This window comes from Gallus gallus, chromosome 2 (assembly GCF_016699485.2).
Source record: "Gallus gallus isolate bGalGal1 chromosome 2, bGalGal1.mat.broiler.GRCg7b, whole genome shotgun sequence".
Taxonomy (NCBI): Eukaryota; Metazoa; Chordata; class Aves; order Galliformes; family Phasianidae; genus Gallus; species Gallus gallus.
This window is the reverse complement of record NC_052533.1, coordinates 120,392,190-120,409,694: the sequence shown is the minus strand read 5'-3', so window position 1 is coordinate 120,409,694 and position 17,505 is coordinate 120,392,190. Positions and strand designations below refer to the sequence as shown.

At 44.3% G+C, this 17,505-nt stretch overlaps 1 protein-coding gene across 3 annotated transcripts in view; it reads left to right on the top strand.

Annotated features, from left to right (window-relative positions):
• TPD52 (tumor protein D52) overlaps nucleotides 1-8,579 on the top strand; it is a 119,071-nt gene extending 110,492 nt beyond the window's left edge. For 2 of the 3 annotated variants that reach the window (XM_046926560.1, XM_040686931.2), the window contains one exon: nucleotides 8,283-8,579. In XM_046926560.1, the coding sequence (XP_046782516.1) occupies nucleotides 8,283-8,436 (154 nt within the window). In that variant the 3' untranslated portion in view covers nucleotides 8,437-8,579. Of the gene's footprint in view, nucleotides 1-2,778; nucleotides 2,840-8,282 lie in introns of all 3 variants that reach the window. The other variant, XM_040686932.2, reaches the window with a different exon arrangement.
• The last annotated feature ends 8,926 nt before the right edge of the window (nucleotides 8,580-17,505 follow it).

The window sequence follows — 17,505 nt, the reverse complement described above, 5'->3', positions numbered from 1 at the left end:
GCTTTTATTAACTGTGAAAGCCATTTGAATGAATAATGCAAGTGTTAGCATGCAGAGAAATGTTCCTGACGGAATCTGAAAATGTCCCTTTTACAGGAGCATCATGACCTCCTTTTCATCAGAAAATCTGTTCTGTATTTGTATTGTTTATTCATAATATAAGTAGCCGAGATTGTTCCTGAGACATTCGGATTAAAGGGACACTAACAAGTAATTGAAACTTTAAGAAGTGATACTTAGCGTGTTGAAATGTGCATAGCGTTCTCTCGCATTTAAATGCAGGTATGCATTCAAGATCTGCACACTCCGTGATGCTTCAGGATAATTTGTGTGCAGAGAAAATTGTGAGGCTTATAGTCTGTTGTTAGAGCAGTACTTTCTCTCTGCGTGATCCCATTTTCCTACTGTCAGTTTTCTCAGACTTTTACCATGACGTTAATACTGTCAGACATTCATAGCTAAAATCTTCTATTCCTTCTTCTCTGAGTGACTTGTGTATGCCTGTGCAGCCTGCATCCTACAGACCAACTGTTGTGTAAGTGTGACTTGCCTTTTGCCATAAATAAACGGTAAAAGTGACTGAGCAAGCCAGAGGGTAGTTGTTATGGATGGTGCTATTATGTAGGTCCCAACAGCCAAAAAGAGAGCTGGGCAAGACATGGGAATAAGGAGGTTCAGGGAAGAGGCTGGTACTTTGCAGCAGCCCTTTGGCAAAGAGCGGACCTCAGCATGTGGCCGCAGTTGCTTGATTAAGGAGAACCAAACGGTAGCTCCATCCATTTCTTCTCTGTTTTCTCTCAGGCACAGCAATTCTTACTAACCCAGTTTTCTCCAAAAACATTGCTCTAATTCTCCAAAGTTGTATTCCTCACCGTGCACCTCCTCCAGACACCACGCTCACCTCCCAGTATTGCTCTGAGTATTTTCCCTACATAGAAGGGAACCCAAAACCACCATTGCCCAAACTTTCCACTTCCTTAGCCCCTTTTCCATCTCTACAGTTGGATTCACATGCAACTGGAGATTCGGGTATCTCTTTCAACTGTTCAGTGACTCCATATTCTATCTGTGTGGATATGTGAGCGCTCTGCCACCAGTAAGCCATTGTAGCTTCCTCACCCATCTTTTTATTGAGCCTCTCCCAAGAGAAAGTAGTTCTGGTTTATAGCGACAGTGGACTTTAAAAGACAAAGAAAGGGTGTGGGAAGTACTTACTATCAGCTCAAATGGGAGCAGGGTTGGAAGATATGTCTGCAAAAACCTGCTGACAGTACAAGAATTATCCTGGCTTGCCGATGTTTTTCCTGTGTGTCAGCTTCTCCGAGCTGTGCAAACCTTGAGGGTTGAGCACCAAGGTTGAGCAAGTTTTTAAATGCAGTGCCATTGTTCCCATAGCTTGTGTCATTACCCAGAAAGTAAGGGGGAAAAGCAGCCTGATTTCAATTTTCAACAAACAGCATCTGTCTGGTTCATCAAAACCTACTGTTTGTAATCCCTTACGAGAGGCCTATCAGGATTGCTGCTGCAATGGGACTGGAATTGGCTGAGAAAACTGAGAAGCACTGTAAGAAGAAGAAGAAGAGGAGGCAAAGTAAGAGAGGAGCAGAGAAAATGTCTCGTAGTGCTTCCCAGGACAGAAGAAACATGGGAACACTTGGTCAGAGATCCTGGGGAGACAGGGATCAGATGAGGATGTGATTAGGGCAACAGTGAGTGTAGGAAAAGAGAAGGATAAAGACTGCATGTATTAAGAGGAACGCAAAAATCAGAACCGTGGAAACTGGTTATGATTTGGCTGAAGACTTAGAACGTGAAGAGTGTTTGCCTAAGAGAAGGCCCCAGCATGGGAAAGGAAAGGAACAGAAACTGTGGCAGGAATCAGTTGCAGAAAGATGGACAGAAGAGTGTCTGCTCGAGCATGCTTCATGGGCATCTTTTTCCTGGGTTCCTTTTTCTTTCATCTTCTAGGCTGTTTGCTGAACTCCTGGAGCCTACAAGCACGAAGAGCTATCCTTTTTAATATCTTGTAGTCTAAATTAGTATATTTATTATGCCAAACGGTATAAGAATCTTTTATTTTTTTAGCATAAGTTATTTTTTTTAAATCAAAGTAGTTCATTACATAGTTTAAACAGGAGAAAAAATGTAATGATCTGAGCGAGAGACTCAGATTTCTTTAATTCTATTCCTTTGGAGTGATGTTTCCTCTCAAGTTAAAAGACACGTTTTATGTTATAGATTGACAAAGTAACTGGCAGAAATTATGGCACGAAACCATAACTGTACCTGATACACATTCTCAGATGACAGCAGCCACCTTTTGCAAGTTTCTTTTGTCAAAGCCTACCTCACTTGCCATAGAGAAAAGGTTACAGCATTCATCTCTGATGTGATACGAAGTGCATTTTAAAATACATTTTGCAAGAAAGGCAATCCAGGGATTCCTTTGATTTCACTTTTGGAAAGCTGGAACGTGTCAGGAAATGTTAAAAACAAACAAAAATCGAATTCTCTTAATGATGCCCTCAGTATAGGAGCATCAAACCAGGTTTAATAGCTGTTTTCCCGTCCCTTCACACAGGCAGGCTGATGGGGGTGGGACGGCTGGTGTGGAAGAACGGATGGTGGGTGAGAACGGTTGTAGTGCACCGCAGGTGTTTCAGTTAGCTTTGAATTTCACTACTTATCGTTGCAAAAGAAAGCAGTGGAAATTGAAAAGCAGCAGTAAAATAGAAGGAATGTAAGCTAAAATCCTCCGTTTGTCTTTCAAAATTGCAGCCCTGTGTTTTCGTGACATGGAACAGAGGATGTCTGTGAGTGAATTCAGTGATTCTATGAGGTATGGTTTAGTAGCTTGTGGTAGCGAGGGTAATGGGAGCACGGTTGGACTAGGTGATCTTGTAGGTCCTTTCCCACCTTGTGATTCTATGATTCCATGCATTTTTCAAATGAGAAATAGTAGGGAAGACCCCGTGGGACTCAACCATTTCTGCAGCTGTATTCTTTTTTGCATAAAACGTTGCTTTGAACTTTAAAATAATCACTTGAGCAGTTTTAATGGAAAAAGGACTGCTTGCTAATTTGAGATCACACGCAATATTAAACATTGGATACTTTAACAAAACGCTTTAATGTTTGCACCTATAATTTAGTGTTTGAATAAAATTCTTGATGCTGTTTAGTAATGAGGATGCTTCCTCAACATGTGAAATTGCATACCTGCAAAGCTGCTCTCCCATTTTCCTGGTAGCAAACGGTATAATTATGATCAAAAAATACTTTTCAGTTACAGTCTCCTTATTTTCGCATGCTCATTGCTTTCTAAGTTAACTCCTTTGCTGTAGCCTGAAATGACTTTGATATTAAAAAATAACATTTCCCTCCCCGGCCTTCTTGAAAGTTAGCAAGAGCTGAAACATGCCATGCCATACCCTCCCCCTTCAATTTCATTGTGTAAAGATACATCTTTTTATTTCTTGTCATTGCAGTTTATAAATATGTTTTAAGGGGACATATTAAAATGACTTTTTTTGTGCAAATTACAAGCTGAAAGTCTTGACTGAAGAGTCGTGGGGTTTGGGGGATGTTTCTTTTAATTTATTAAGATTTTAGGAGATGTAAAGCTTCAGTGGAAAGGGGAAAGGATTAGGGTAAGGACCAGGTGGCCACGAAAGAACTGTAGTTAGTCACAAGGAGGCTGCCATGTTGCTTGGGTTTGAAAGCACACACTGTGCTACTTCTGTAGTGTCAGAGAAGAAGAGAAAAGACACTGGTTTTGATGCAATAAGAGGACAAAAATGTCAATTTTTTAATTTGCTTTTAAAGTGTCTTTAAGGAGTGTAAGCCGTGCTATCAGAGCTCTACTGTAAGTTTTCTCAGTGCTCTTCCATATTTAATACGTCAGTGATGTATGGTTGCATGGACTTACTGTTCAAAGAAGGTTTTTCTGCTCGCTTCTCAAATGTCTTCTCTGTGACAGTCTAAAGAAGAAGCACTGAAACAATTATTTGAGTTACCTCCAACTTAAGTCATACTCCGTAAATGGACACTTGAGGAGAGGTGTGCCTTTATTCCCAGCATTTTGCCCACTCCAGAACAGGTGGAGAGAAGCCTGCAAGTACTTGCTCAAACTACAGAAAGCTTTTTGGCACGCTTTGATCCGTGGCTTAATTTCAGGCAAAGGTTTCTGGTGAGTGCTTCAAATGGGTGCCCACGTCACTACCAGTGCTGGTGTGGGTCAGGATCATGGCTTGGTACCAGCCATGGTGAGTTCCCACCTCAGGCTGGGTGCTAGCTGGAGTACCTCCAACCACAACTGGCATTCTCAAAGAGTTAAAGATGATAGCTGTTGTGAGGAAAGGATTATTAGTGGAAAAGAATATGTTGGCTTTAAGCTCTCAGTGTCTGTTTATATTTTGGAGTATGTCTGTGCAAGAAAATAGGGCTATTGTTTTCAAAAAGAAGCTGCTCCTAGGTGGTTAGGATGTCAATAAACTATAATTGATAGCAAGGGGATTCAGAGAACAGCTGTGCTCTGGGATAGTGCCATTTCAGAGGAAGCAGAGAAAATAAATCCTTTCTCATGAGGATGCATGTTACATGTAGAAGTGTTGCAGGATATAGGGGTCTGAGTGAAATATCTGCCCCATGTGCTTTAGCTCCATGAATTCAATTCTGTCATTCTCTTCTGATGACTGTTTTATAAAAAAGTCACACAGAAGTAGGGAAGGGTTTGACTCTACTTGCAAAAGAATTTTTTAGCATATTACCATGCCTTGCATATATATATATGTGCAAGCAAACTTTCTTTCTTTGCTTCAAAGTGAATTTAATACTTTCACCTGCCACTAAGAAGTAGAGAAAAACGGGTGCGTCCCTCACAGACTCCTCACGTGGGGGTTGGGAGATGGGTAATGGTTCTGCCAATGGTCATGAGATAGGATGGTCTTGAATACCAGCACTGTTACTCAGAAATGAAGCCAGTCCTTTTGCAGAATGGAGTAGACAGCTTCTTCCCTTTTACGTTGGTGTTCCGTGTCTGCGAGGACACAGTTTCTGAAAATAATGAAATGCCTGCTGTGTTTCTGGGTCCTGCTTAAAGCATCTGCTTTAAATGTAGTCTAGTTTTATCTGCTTTAAGGATAAATACCTTCGTGGATAGAATATGATTACTCTGCGTAGAGCAGCCTATCATTTCATCTTGTCCTAAATGTGGTGGATAGACCACCAGTGCAAGTTTTGTTGCTCTATTTTTTCTACAACTTCTTGTTTATTCTAATGTGCTTTAGCTCCAGGGGACACCTGTCATAAACCCAAATGTTTATGTTCACACAAATTGGCAGTTGTGTCAGCTTCTTAAAGCGATGTTCTTCAGGATCTCTGTAATCAGATGTGCTGTGACTGGAAAGTGTTCCTTAACAGATGAGTTTAGCATGATTAAAGTTATCCAGATTGTAGTGTTTTTTACAAAAATAGAGTTGCTTGGATTTTCCTTACAAATATATGCAAAGCTGATGTCTGAAGACTTGAGGAGAGTCCTGTGTAAACTGTACAGCAAAGTTTTCGTAATGCTAAAATGGGGATGTTGTGCTTAACATGTTTTATTAAATCTCATCTATTTATGAATTCTGAGAAGTACGGTTTCTGCCCAGCTTTCCCTCATTGGCTTTCCTGATTCTGAATGGCACTTTTAAAGTTTTGATAAGAAGAAAATGATTTCATCTATTCTGTGAAACACTCCTATAGACTAGCAAACAGACCAAAAGGAACTGTTGAATGATGAAAGTAATGTTTTGTATTCCAGTTAGAGATACATAACTCACTATCTTCCTTGCTTTGCACTGCCAAATATAGTGAGGATGTCCAGTTCCATTCTAAGCCTCATTCAGTTCAGTATTGCATAGAACAGCATTGGACTCTGAACAGTTTTCACAACTGCATCTACTTTACACTGTTGGTGAGCTGCTTTTCCTGTAGAAGGGAGAAAGCAAAAGGCAGAGGGATGACTGGTCTTTGTCACAAGCCCACTACTTCTAGCATTAAGTTTCAGTAGGTTGGAAACATATCCTTCATCTTCCAAAAACAGCACAGAATGCTGTCGTTCATGGCTCTGAATGTAGTGCTGCTCAAGCTTTAATAATTTCATGTACCGTCTAGTTTTCAGTGAATCTTGTATGGCTCTACTCTATATACAATTTCCTTCATTTCTAGACTGTTTGCCTTCTCTCATGCTTCATCCACTACTCACACTCATTGATAAAGACAGAAAAGTTTCAGGGGAGGTTTAGGTTAGATATTATTAGGAAGAAGTTTTTCACACAGAGGGTGGTGACACACTGGAACAGGTTGCCTGAGGAGGTCATGGATGCCCCATCCCTGGAGGCATTCAAGGCCAGGCTGGATGTGACTCTGGGCAGCCTGGTCTGGAGGTTGGCGACCCTGCGCATAGCAGGGAGGTTGAAACTCAGTGATCATTGTGGTCCTTTTCAACCCAGGCCATTCTATGATTCTGTGATTCTATGAAAAGTGTGCCTATCTCTGCCAAAGATAGATAGCATTAGGGATGAGGGTGGCTTGATGGTTGGATGCTAAGGCACCCCAGCTAGCCAGCAGCTGTTGAAGAAGGTAGTTTGGATTAATACTAGAGAATTTTGTACAGCGTTCTCCCATTTTCCCAAGTAGTAAAAATGACTAGCCAGCAGCTATCTTCATTTAAGGCTCTTCAGACATTGGCTGCAGGAAGTAGTGAGGATCTTTCCTCTTTCTTCACCTTCTCTCAAAACATGCTGACTTCTTTGGGGAACATTCTCTTTTAAATGAGCCGAGCAAATCCTGGCAGATACTTTCCATCCTTACGGGTCTTATGCATTGTCTTTTCATTTTGCTTTGCCTTTGTATTATTATTCCTATATATCACATGTTAGCTTTCATGGATTATTACCATCGCTTGTGAAACTGTTCTCTTTTGAAATGCAAATAGACAAAGGGATAGAATTGATCATATCCGCCATAAGATGTTCTCTGGCTTTGGTAGCTGTGCCATACTCTTCACCACAGCAGTTTTTACTGACATTTTGGGCAAATGAATGTCTTCAATTTTACGGGTTTTTTAAGAAAGTATGTGGCATTTCAAGTGTATTGAGTGGAGCGGAGGGGCAGCGCTGAGCTCTGCTCTGTGTGACAGCGACAGGGCCCGAGGGAACGGCATGGAGCTGTGTGAGGGGAGGGGCGGGTGGGGGTTAGGGACAGGTTGTGCACCAGAGGGTGGTGGGCATGGAACGGGCTGCACAGGGCAGTGGGCACCGCCCCGAGCTGTCACAGTGCAAGAAGCATTTGGACAGTGATCTCAGATACAGGGTTTGGATTCTGGATGGTGCTGTGCGGAGCCCACAGTTGGACTCTGTGATCCTTATGGGTCCCTTCCAGCTCAGGTATTCTGTAGTTCTGTGACTTAAAGGGCGAACGAAAGGAGAAGAAAAAAAAAGTAACTAAAACACAACCCTGTAGGCAGGGCAATAGTTGTGGGGTTTCTTTTATGTAGCAGAAAACTTGCAGACGCTATTCAGCTTTAGAAGAGAGACTGTGACGAGAAGTTTTCTTGCCTGAGGTCCAAAGCTAGAAATATTAGCTGCAGTTATCTGGCATTACGCTTCCTTGATAATAGCACTGCCACCACTGACCTAATGATGACCTGTCCTCCCCTTTAATGATGTGCTGCCCTGCAGATAATAGTGTGCGTGATACCAGATAGTAAAATATCCTGATAGAAAATGCAATTTCCTTTATAATAACTGCTCTTCAGTGGGATTTGGTAGTGTTTTCTCTTCCATGGGCATGACTACATCAAGGAAGAGAGACTGCAGTGTTACCAAGTAAGTCCCAGTAGATTCCTGCATAGAGTTATTAATGTGTATCAACTTAATTTTTCAGTCACTGAGTATGTAAAGCTTTTCCGTCTGGTATTTGTCTTTCCTTTTGGTGAAAACAGTTTGAGTGGCAGGTAAGGCTTGAAGAAGACTGTATGCATGAAGGTAAAAGAGACATAAAACTAAACACTGATGTTTTTTAGAAACTCAGCATTCAGTTTATCTTCACACCAGAAGTTCACTCTTTTAGTTTGGTTCAGACTTTATGGTCATTATGGTTCAGACTGAAGTTCCGTTACAACGTGTTGTTTGCTATGGGGCTGCTACTTCAGTCTGCGGGCAGGAGAGCAGCTGTAAGGAGATGCAAGACCATTGCTTAACAAAACTTACCTTTTTTCTCTCCTCTTTTCTTTGCAGCAAGTATCAGAGAGGATCCCGAGTGCGCCTGAGACTGCTGGATCTTGAACTCACATCTCGGTTCCTGGGTGCGACGACTGATACGACTTTGTTGGAAGCTGACGCGGTGCTTTTAGGGCTCGTGGAAAGCAAGCAAACAAAGCAAAAGGAGTAAATCTCGTGTCAGCACATCTACTTTGTGCTTCAGAGCAAATTATACAAATGAAATGTTCCCTTGGGAGAGAAACAAAATGTTTCTTTCCGGTTGGTTATGTAAATAGTGAGATCAATAAAAGACAACGAGCACGTTGTACCCGATTCTTGCTCATTTGTTACTCACTCATCTTTCTAGCTGTTTGCCTTTGCATTTAGGTGTGGGAGATTAACTAAACTTCTTCAGGTAATATTAGTTGAACGTCAGTCTTCTCATCCCAAATGGATGTTGATCTGAGGCACTGTGCTTCCTGTTGCGGTGCTCCTTCCTGCAGCTTCATGCAGAACAGCATTAAGGGTTCCTCATTCCCAAGTTACAGTACAGGATATTTACTGCAGATATTAGTCTTCGTCTCTGTTATATTGCATCATTATTTTATCTCCATTTGCATTAAGGAATAGAGGTTATTCATTGCTTTAATTTGTTTTCTCATTTCCAAGGCATGTTAGTAAATTTTCTCTGGTTGTTAATGTAAATTAAAAAAAAAAAAAGGCCAAACAATGAGTTTCAATGTAGTAGGCCAAATGCCTCAGATTTCTGCAAGTACAGTTAAGATAAATATAATGAGTATTTGAATGCACAAAGAATCATACTATGTTTTTGATATCAAAGGTCATTTTTGATTTTTGGTGTATTCAGGTCTGAATTCTGCTCAGTCATTTGCAATCTGTATAGATCTGTATAGATCCTAGCAGACGTGCTGAGGGCGGGTCAGTTGTACAACTTCACCACTGAATGATATTTCAGTCACATCAGGAAAGAGGAGGGGTCCCCAGACAATCAGGATAGCAGAGAGGCAGCTACAGGCTGCTGCAACTCAAGTACCTCTTTCCTTGTCCACATCTGAGGGAAACTTGGACAAGTTGGCATCAGAAAGCAGAAACTGGGAGTCATTCAGTTGAACTGTAGCCGGCCTGGTGGTGTTGTAGTAGACCAGTAGGTCAGCTTTGCCTCCCTCTACAGGTGTTCTTGTGGTCCGAGAAAATTCAGGACACAAAGGCTGTAACCTGTTTAGAGATCTTTTCCAAAAGCACTGTCATTTCCTTTAAAGGTTGTCTTCGTTTCTTCTTTCATTTGATAGCACATGAAAGGAAAAGGGAAGGCAGAGCTTTTTGTATGTAGTTCCACAGCCCCTGTTGTCACGTAGTTTGATTCTTCCTTATTCCTCTACCTAAAAGAAAAAATTTACAGAAGAAACAAAATCCCGTTCCTACCTGTGCCTATTTGTAATGAGAAAAGAGTTTTAAGTGCAGGCTACTGAAAGTCTCTAAAGGACTTCTCATGCATGATCTGTCAAGAAGAATGCTGTAATATAAGGTATTTATTTGCTCAAATTACTGTGAGGAATCACATGGAAAATGCGTGATAGTTCTGAAGGGAATGGATTTGTTTTCACAGGTCATTTTTATAGTTTTGCAAACTGAAGTTGTATTTCTGAAATGAGCAGGGATCCAAGTAAAAGAGGAAGCAAGCAGTATGGGCTGCTTTTGTTGCATTAATTTGCTCACTCTCCGTGAACCTACAGAGGGGCGTTTGAACATGAATCATTCTATGATTCTGATTCTGTGGTTGGGTGTTAGCCTCCAGATACCACTGGAGTAGGGAAAGAAGGCCTTTTTAAGGAGCCAGAAAGGATTTAAAATATCAAAGAGAAATCCTCTCGAGTAACTCACCCTTACACACTTGATCAACCTTCAGCAAGGAAATTCAGCAGATACATGTGTTAACTTTCTGGGGATATCCTGTGATGTTAAAGCTTGCTTTACAACAGGGTATCTATCAAAGTGGATGACTTTTAAACACTGTAGTGGTTGCTAAATGTATAATTTGCTTTTTCAAAGTGAGCTTTTTAGACGAGCCTCTGCTTGGGGTAACCTATGCCCATTACACGTTGCCTCGGTTTTGTACAGCTCCCACATAAAGAATTACAATGATAGAGCAGGGAATCCTGAAATGTCTTTGTTGTGGGCTGTTTGTTTTGTTCTGGGATACCTACATACGCCAAGAACATGCGTAGACTGCTCGTCCTTAATGCAAACTATGGAATCAGCAGTGTTGGTCATTACAGAACAGCCACGATATTCACAGTTTTTACTCAGCTCTCTTAGCAGAGCAGAAATGGATGACGCAATCAGGTATTTGTAGTGCCATCCCCACAGAATGACATCAAACGCAGCCCCCTTTTCTGCTAGTTGCCACCTACCCCCAGGAGTTCCCTCTTTTCACACAATCTTTTTGCTCCTTTTCTTTTACTTTTTCTCCTTCTGAATGCACACAAGCACACGTGCAAACCATTCCCACAGAACAATGCACAGTCGTGTCTCCTTATCTACATGTTCTGGATTCCTGAATGGCTTTGCATAGACCTCTTGCATGTATCAGTTTTATTTGGAGGTCATTATTTCATATTTGAGAATACTCATTTCTACCAACTGAAGGGAAGGGTAAGAGCTATCCCACCAGGTGCTGTGGCATCATGCCTGGCTCCCAGCACTGCTTGGAATACTCTTCTCAAGTACACAAAGCGTGTTATCAGCATGAACCCAGTAAATGCTGCTGATTTGATGTACTGAGACATTGGGACATAAGGACATGCACTTAGTTGTAAGTAGAAGCACATCATTCTGCTGAGAATTCTTAGGCCAGCATAAGTGAAGGTCTATGACTATGATCGTAGGACTGCCAAAATCAGGAATTTCCCTGCAGAGCGTTTTGTGTTTCTTTTACATTTTTAATTTTGACTTCCTCTGAAGCACCGATCAGATGGGTGTTGAAAGATAACTACTAACATTCATCTTTGGGATTCTGCGGCCGAGTAGTCATTTGATGTTAGCTCTTTGATGTGTTTTTCAGAGGCTTCTTTCCTGGAAGAGTCTTGCCTTTTGGAAGTGTTTGCGGTTTGTTTCTCCTCGGAAAATTCTTGGGTAGCAGCACAGACCCCACTTCAGTAAAGCGATAATCCATCCTCCATTCCACTCTGTCAGGTGCCGCTTTGTGTCACACCCGCATCTCTAAAATGACAAACGTGGATAACCGTGCCAGATCCACTTCAAGCAGTTGTAATTCATCCTTGGTGCAGTGTAAAAGTTACACTCCAATGTAATACTGAATGATGAGAGAAGAGCACAGAACTCATCCTCAGCAGAGGAGGGACGGCCGCCTCCTCAGCCTCCGTGTCCCACCGCCACCCAGTGCCCTACATTCATACAGGCATTGCTGTGCGGTGTGGTTCAGCAGCAAGCAGCTGTGGCGGGTGCCAGGCTTCACTGCTATGCAGCTCCAGATGTTCCCACACATTTTGTCAGGAGGACGCTAGGCCTCCAACTGAAGTGCCCATGAACTTCCCTCTACCCCACGTCCACTTCTTGTTCCACAGAGGTACAACACCTGAGCACTTGTAGTGCTCTTACAGATGTAGGTATGAGCAATGTTAGCTTCCATAAAAATGAAACCACAGCCAGCCTGGATTTTAGCTGAAGCAATACTGTATAATTTGGAAGGACACAGTAATTTTTTTTCTGATTTTTCCTTTTATTTTAGGAATTGAACATCAAAACACCTTACATGCGCTTGGAAAACAGAACAGCTTTCTTACGGTGTAGATTTGGAAGAAAAATGCAAATAGTGAAATGCTCTTTTGATGACTGATGTGCTATGACAGGACCTGGTAAATCCCCCGGGCCTGTCTGCCCTTTCATATTTGAGGCCTTAAGGTGATGAGATGGGGAAAAAGGGAAACACTGAAAAAATCAGGCCTACTACCAAGAGCAAATTAGCATCTTCTCACCAAAGCTTTGCCACTGAACTTGTTCCTGAAGAAAAGAATACTTAACATTTTCTTTGGGGCATTCTATAAAGCTGGGGCTCCTCCTCATTTCTTATTACTGTCCCATTTCTAACTGAGGGAAATCATTGTTCAACCTTTTCTCTGGCATCATTATTCCCTTATGCTAGGAAAGCGTTCCAGTCTGTGCTCTGTCTAGAGAGCATTTCTGCTGGGTGCGAGCACGCACTTTACACGTGCCTTTTAGTAAACTGTACATTCTGGGGAAGTATTTGTCACATATGAAGAGTCTAGACTACCCAGATGAGACCATTACGTTGTCATCTGGCCATAACCCAAAACAAATATTATCCCTCCCGTGACTACATTAGACTAATATCACTAAGTCCTTAAATACTCCCAAGCGTTCTTGTTTCCTCCTGGCTTGTGCCCTGTTCCATCAGAGTGAAGCAGGCTCGTGCACTGTGCTGCAGCTCTGATGAGGAAATGGGCCATTTGGTGGCATTTCAGCCCATTTGCTACACACAGGTGAGACATGCAGCTGAGAGCTGCTTTCCTATGGGCAAGTGGATCCAAGCCATCCTCAGCCTTTTGGGTAGATGCTGTAGCAGCCTGCCTGCCAACTTTGGGCAAACTTCTGAAAATGGCAAGATATTTAAATTACTTTGGACTCTTTTTGCTTGCTTAGAAGTTAGAATAAATTACTATTTTGCTGATGGGATACAGTGATAAGTTGTTAAGATGCCAGATGAGAAACGTTAATGGTTTGATTTACAAAGCAAGTTTGTTATGGCTTTCTTTCAAGTGTAAGAAATCGTTTTTTGTTATAGAGTTTAGCTAATATTATAAATCTCATTTGATACTGTCGGTGGTTGGCATCTTTGCTTTTCTTCTCAGCCTTGGACATGGTTTAAGACATGGCGCATGCAGGAACTTGTGTTGTTCCAGGATCCCTGTGCAGCAGCATAGAAAATAGAATTAAAGGCCCTAAGACTTTTATTACCAGGCAGAGGAGCGGTCATCTTCTCTTCATAATGACTAAAATGAATACAAATAAGATTTAGTAATAACTGAAGTTGAAGGCCAAAATCTAATGTGCCAGTTACCAACACATACAACCAGGGACAGCAGAGAATAGAGTTCAGGATGCAGCCTGACCTACCTCCCAGATGAGTATGTGGACATTGTGTGGAACATCTTTGAACAACTGTGGCAACCTGAAGAAGTTCCTGAGCACTGGAGGAAAGAAAATGTCACTCCTGTCTTCAGAAAGGGCCCAAAAGAAGAACCTGTGCACCTGTGCATGCTGTAGGCCAACTGGCTGGAAAACAGCTTTATGGAAAAGGAACTTGGGGCTCTGGTGGATGCCACGTTGAACGTGAGCCAGCAGTGTGCCCTTTGATTGCTGAGAAGGCTGATGGCACCCTTGGGTTGCATTAGGCCAAGTACTGAAAGCAGGTTCAGGGATATGATCTCTCCATCTCCTCAGCACTGATGAGCCTGGAGTGCAGTGTCCAGTTTTGGGCTCCCCAGGAGAGACATGGGCATGCAGGAGAGAGAGAGTCCAGCAAAGGACCACTAAGATGATGAAGGGACTAGAGCATCTCCTATGAAGAAAGGCTGAAAGAGCTGGGGCAGCTCAACCTGGAAAACAGGAGGCTCAGGGGGAATCTCATCAATATCCATACATCCCTGAGCAGGTTGCAAAGAAGATGGGGCCAGGCTCATTTCAGTGGCATCCATGCCAGGACAAGGGGCAGTGGGCACAAAGTGGAACACAGGAGGTTCACCCAGATGACCTCCAAAGGTCCCTGCCAACCACCTCAGCCATCCTGTGATAAGCTGGCTTTCTATGTCTGTTGCCACTCTTTCTGAACACTGCTGTTTTTTCTTTGTCGAAGTTTTTAAATCTTAGAGCTTCTACTTTTGCTGATGTGGAGATGCTCAGCTCCTGAGCCGGGTAGGTATAGTTGTCCCTTTGGGGTTTGGTTGCTAAAGGGCTGCAGGGAATCATGGTTTTCTGGTGGCTAAGGTGGAAATTGGTACCTCCTCTGTATGCCGGAGGCTGACTTGCTCTTTGTTCAGTGTGGCCTTCACTTGTCCTGCAGTGACAGTGAGAATATGGCTACTGCTATCTTCCTCTTTCACTACAGTTATTGTTCCTCCAGGTTTAATCCTGTTACATATATGTGCAAGCTGAGAACAGGTTCAGCCAAACAGATTTCCTCAGATTTGGACTCCCATATGCTGCGGTGAGGGTGTGTACCAACCTGGAGTTTGATCCAGTTGCACCGTGTCAAAGTGCAGTTATGTCAGTGTTTTGCCTCTAGCTTCTGGCAGCCGGCACAGCTGTGCCGCGGAGATGTTTTGTTAGAGCAGCAGCAGCCCAAGGGCTCATATTTCAGGTGTCCTCTCCTGCTGCTCCCAGCTACCTCCTGCCTTCACCAGCTCCCTGCATCTCCATCAAAGCCCCTGCATGAGCTCCTATGGCTTGTTGCAAGCCAGCATTGGCCTAGCAGTTAAATTGCTCCAAGTGACCCCCAAAATTTAATTGGGCCTGGTGTGGTTTGCAGAGGGTAACAGAAGTGCTTAGCGGGGTGGTGGCATGTGATGTCATTGTGTGTCAAGTCAGATGCCACTGCCTGTGGCTGAGGGGCTCGCTGGTGACAGGACAAGGGGGAATTATTTTAAACTGAGACAGGGGTGGTTTAGGTTGGATATTAGGAGGAAGGTTTTCACACAGAGGGTGGTGACACACTGGAACAGGTTGCCCAAGGAGGTTGTGAATGCCCCATCCTTGGAGGCATTCAAGGCCACGCTGGATGTGGCTCTGGGCAGCCTGGTCTGGAGGTTGGCGACCCTGCACATAGCAGGGGGTTGGAACGAGATGATCATTGTGGTCCTTTTCAACCCAGGCCATTCTATGATTCTTTGACTCCATGATTCTATGACTACGACTTCACTTTGTCACGACAGGCCCCTCTGCTGCATTCATCCCGGTGTTAAGGGACAGCCGGGCAGGGCCATGCTGCCTGAGGCCCATTGTGGGGCACGGTGAGGGCTGGAGGTTCCCTCGGCCAGGCGAGCAGCCAGGAGGCAAGTGCTGGAGCTGTGAAAGAGCAGCGCGGCCCCAAGCCCTCCCTCCCCGCCCTTTGCGCCTCAGGCCGCGGCCCTCTGTGTGCTGCACCTCCGGGGAGCTGGAGCTTCATTCACAGCTTAAACGGCTCTGAAAAAGGTCCCTGTTCCCAATTAGCCCCGCCGGTCACCCAGCAAAGCGGTGGGTTAAAGCAAGCTGGAGCGGCGGGCGCGGGAGGCCGGGAGGCCGGGGAGGCCGGGAGCCCCTCTTTCATGGCCGCTGGCCTCTTTCAAGCGAGCGGCGGCGCGCTGGGTTCTTGTGTGAAAAACAACCGGCACAATGCTGAAGTCGTAACCTCCTCACCCCTGACGGCATGGGAAAGTGCACTCCTCTGCTGTTGGGTATAGAAAGGCTGCTGTACTCATGAGAAATGGCCATAAAAACGCGGTTCAGAGCCTGCCCTGCTGCTCGGCGCTTGTCATCTTGCCTATCAAGCTGCCTAATTGGAAAATTGGGCTGGCCTTAATTTAGAGCCCTGAAAGTTCACACCAATAACTTCCCAGAGTCTTTTTTCTCTCTTTTTTTTTTAAGTTTTATTATTAATGGTTTCAGCCATTTACAATGGCTGAATGGAAATCTTTATTAAAAAGAAAGGAAAAAAAAAAAAAAAAGCTTGAATCTTCCATTTTGTCTCGATCCTTCATTTCTGCATGTGAAGGTGTATCATCGGGCATCACATGCATGATCATCCATGCACACCCCCATCGCTTTCCTGACACTGTTCCGCCTTTGACTGCACCTGGCAAGCTGCGTGCTGCTGCTTACACGTGTTACAGACTTGTCTCAGAGCTCGATGCCCTGCCTGCTTCCTTCCTGCTTGGCTGCTCAGGAAGCAGCAGCCGGGAGAAGCTGCTCTGCAGCTGTAGGCACTCCCACACTGCCTCTTGTGTTGGGCACTGCTGATACCAGGTCACACGAGGAGACCCGAGGTGGCTCCTGTGGGAAAGGGCGAAGTTCTTTACAGAGAGAGTGGTGAGGTGCTGGCACAGGCTGCTCAGAGAGGCTGTGGATGTCCTGTCCCTGGAGGTGCTTAAAGCCAGGCTGGATGGGGCCCTGGGTAGCCTGATCTAGGACTTGACCTAGTGGCTGGCAACCCTGCCTGTGGCAGGGGGTTGAAGTCCCTTCCAACCCAAGTCATTCTGTGATTCTATGCTTCTGTGACTAGGCTGGTGGGCTGAGTCCTCCCAGGCAGTGTTCAACCTTGGTCTTAACTACTTCCATCCAGCTGCAGCCTGCATCTTTGAGGTCTCCTTCTCAAACTCCATTTAGATCACATCGCAAAGTGCTGTAGATATTCAACTCAGTGCCGGGATGCTGTCCTCTGGGACCTCCGAAGGGTTCGTGGCAGCAGTGGTTGAACACACCGTGACTCTCTGATTATCTTGGGACAAGGAGAAGGGCTTTAAGCTGATTCTTTCTTTGCCTCTGTGTGCTATTAGCAGCTGGGTGAGGACACAAGGGGACACCCAGCAGGATGCACTCGTTGCTCCTGCTGTGTGCCCCGGAAGCAGGCTGCGCTCAGGGCTCGGCGTGCTGCTGAACCCTCTCACTGTGCTGCTTGCAGCAGTAGGAGTGGCAGACGTTTACAGGAGGGACTTGTGCATGACTTGATAAACCTGTTAGTCTTCTGAATCGTTATCCTGCTGCTGAAAGCTCGCATGCGAAGCAAGTGAGCAGGAGAGGATGATATCTAAGATGATGGTGGGTGAGGCCATCAGGCACGGGGCAGGGTGCAGCCCCGAGGTCAGGGCCTGGCAGGTTCAGCCCTTCTTTTGATGGAGCACGGAATAAGTGTGAGCAGAACCCTAAGTCTTTGTCTTCCCCTGATGTCATCATTAGGAGGCTGGGGTAGAGATCCAGCTCTGACATTGAAAGAAGGGTTCACCAAATGAATTGACACCACCAATTCCTAGACTGATTTTCCTTGAACTCTCCTATTCATCCAAGATGTGATACAGACAGCCTTGGTTCAGGCCTGGCAAGGCCTGTGATAAAGCATGCACATGTCCCTGAGAGCATCACTGCCCTCCCACCCCAGCTAAGGGCAAAGCCAGGCCTACACGCAAAGTGCAGAGCAAAGGGTTCAGGAGAAAGAAGTTCCATTATCATT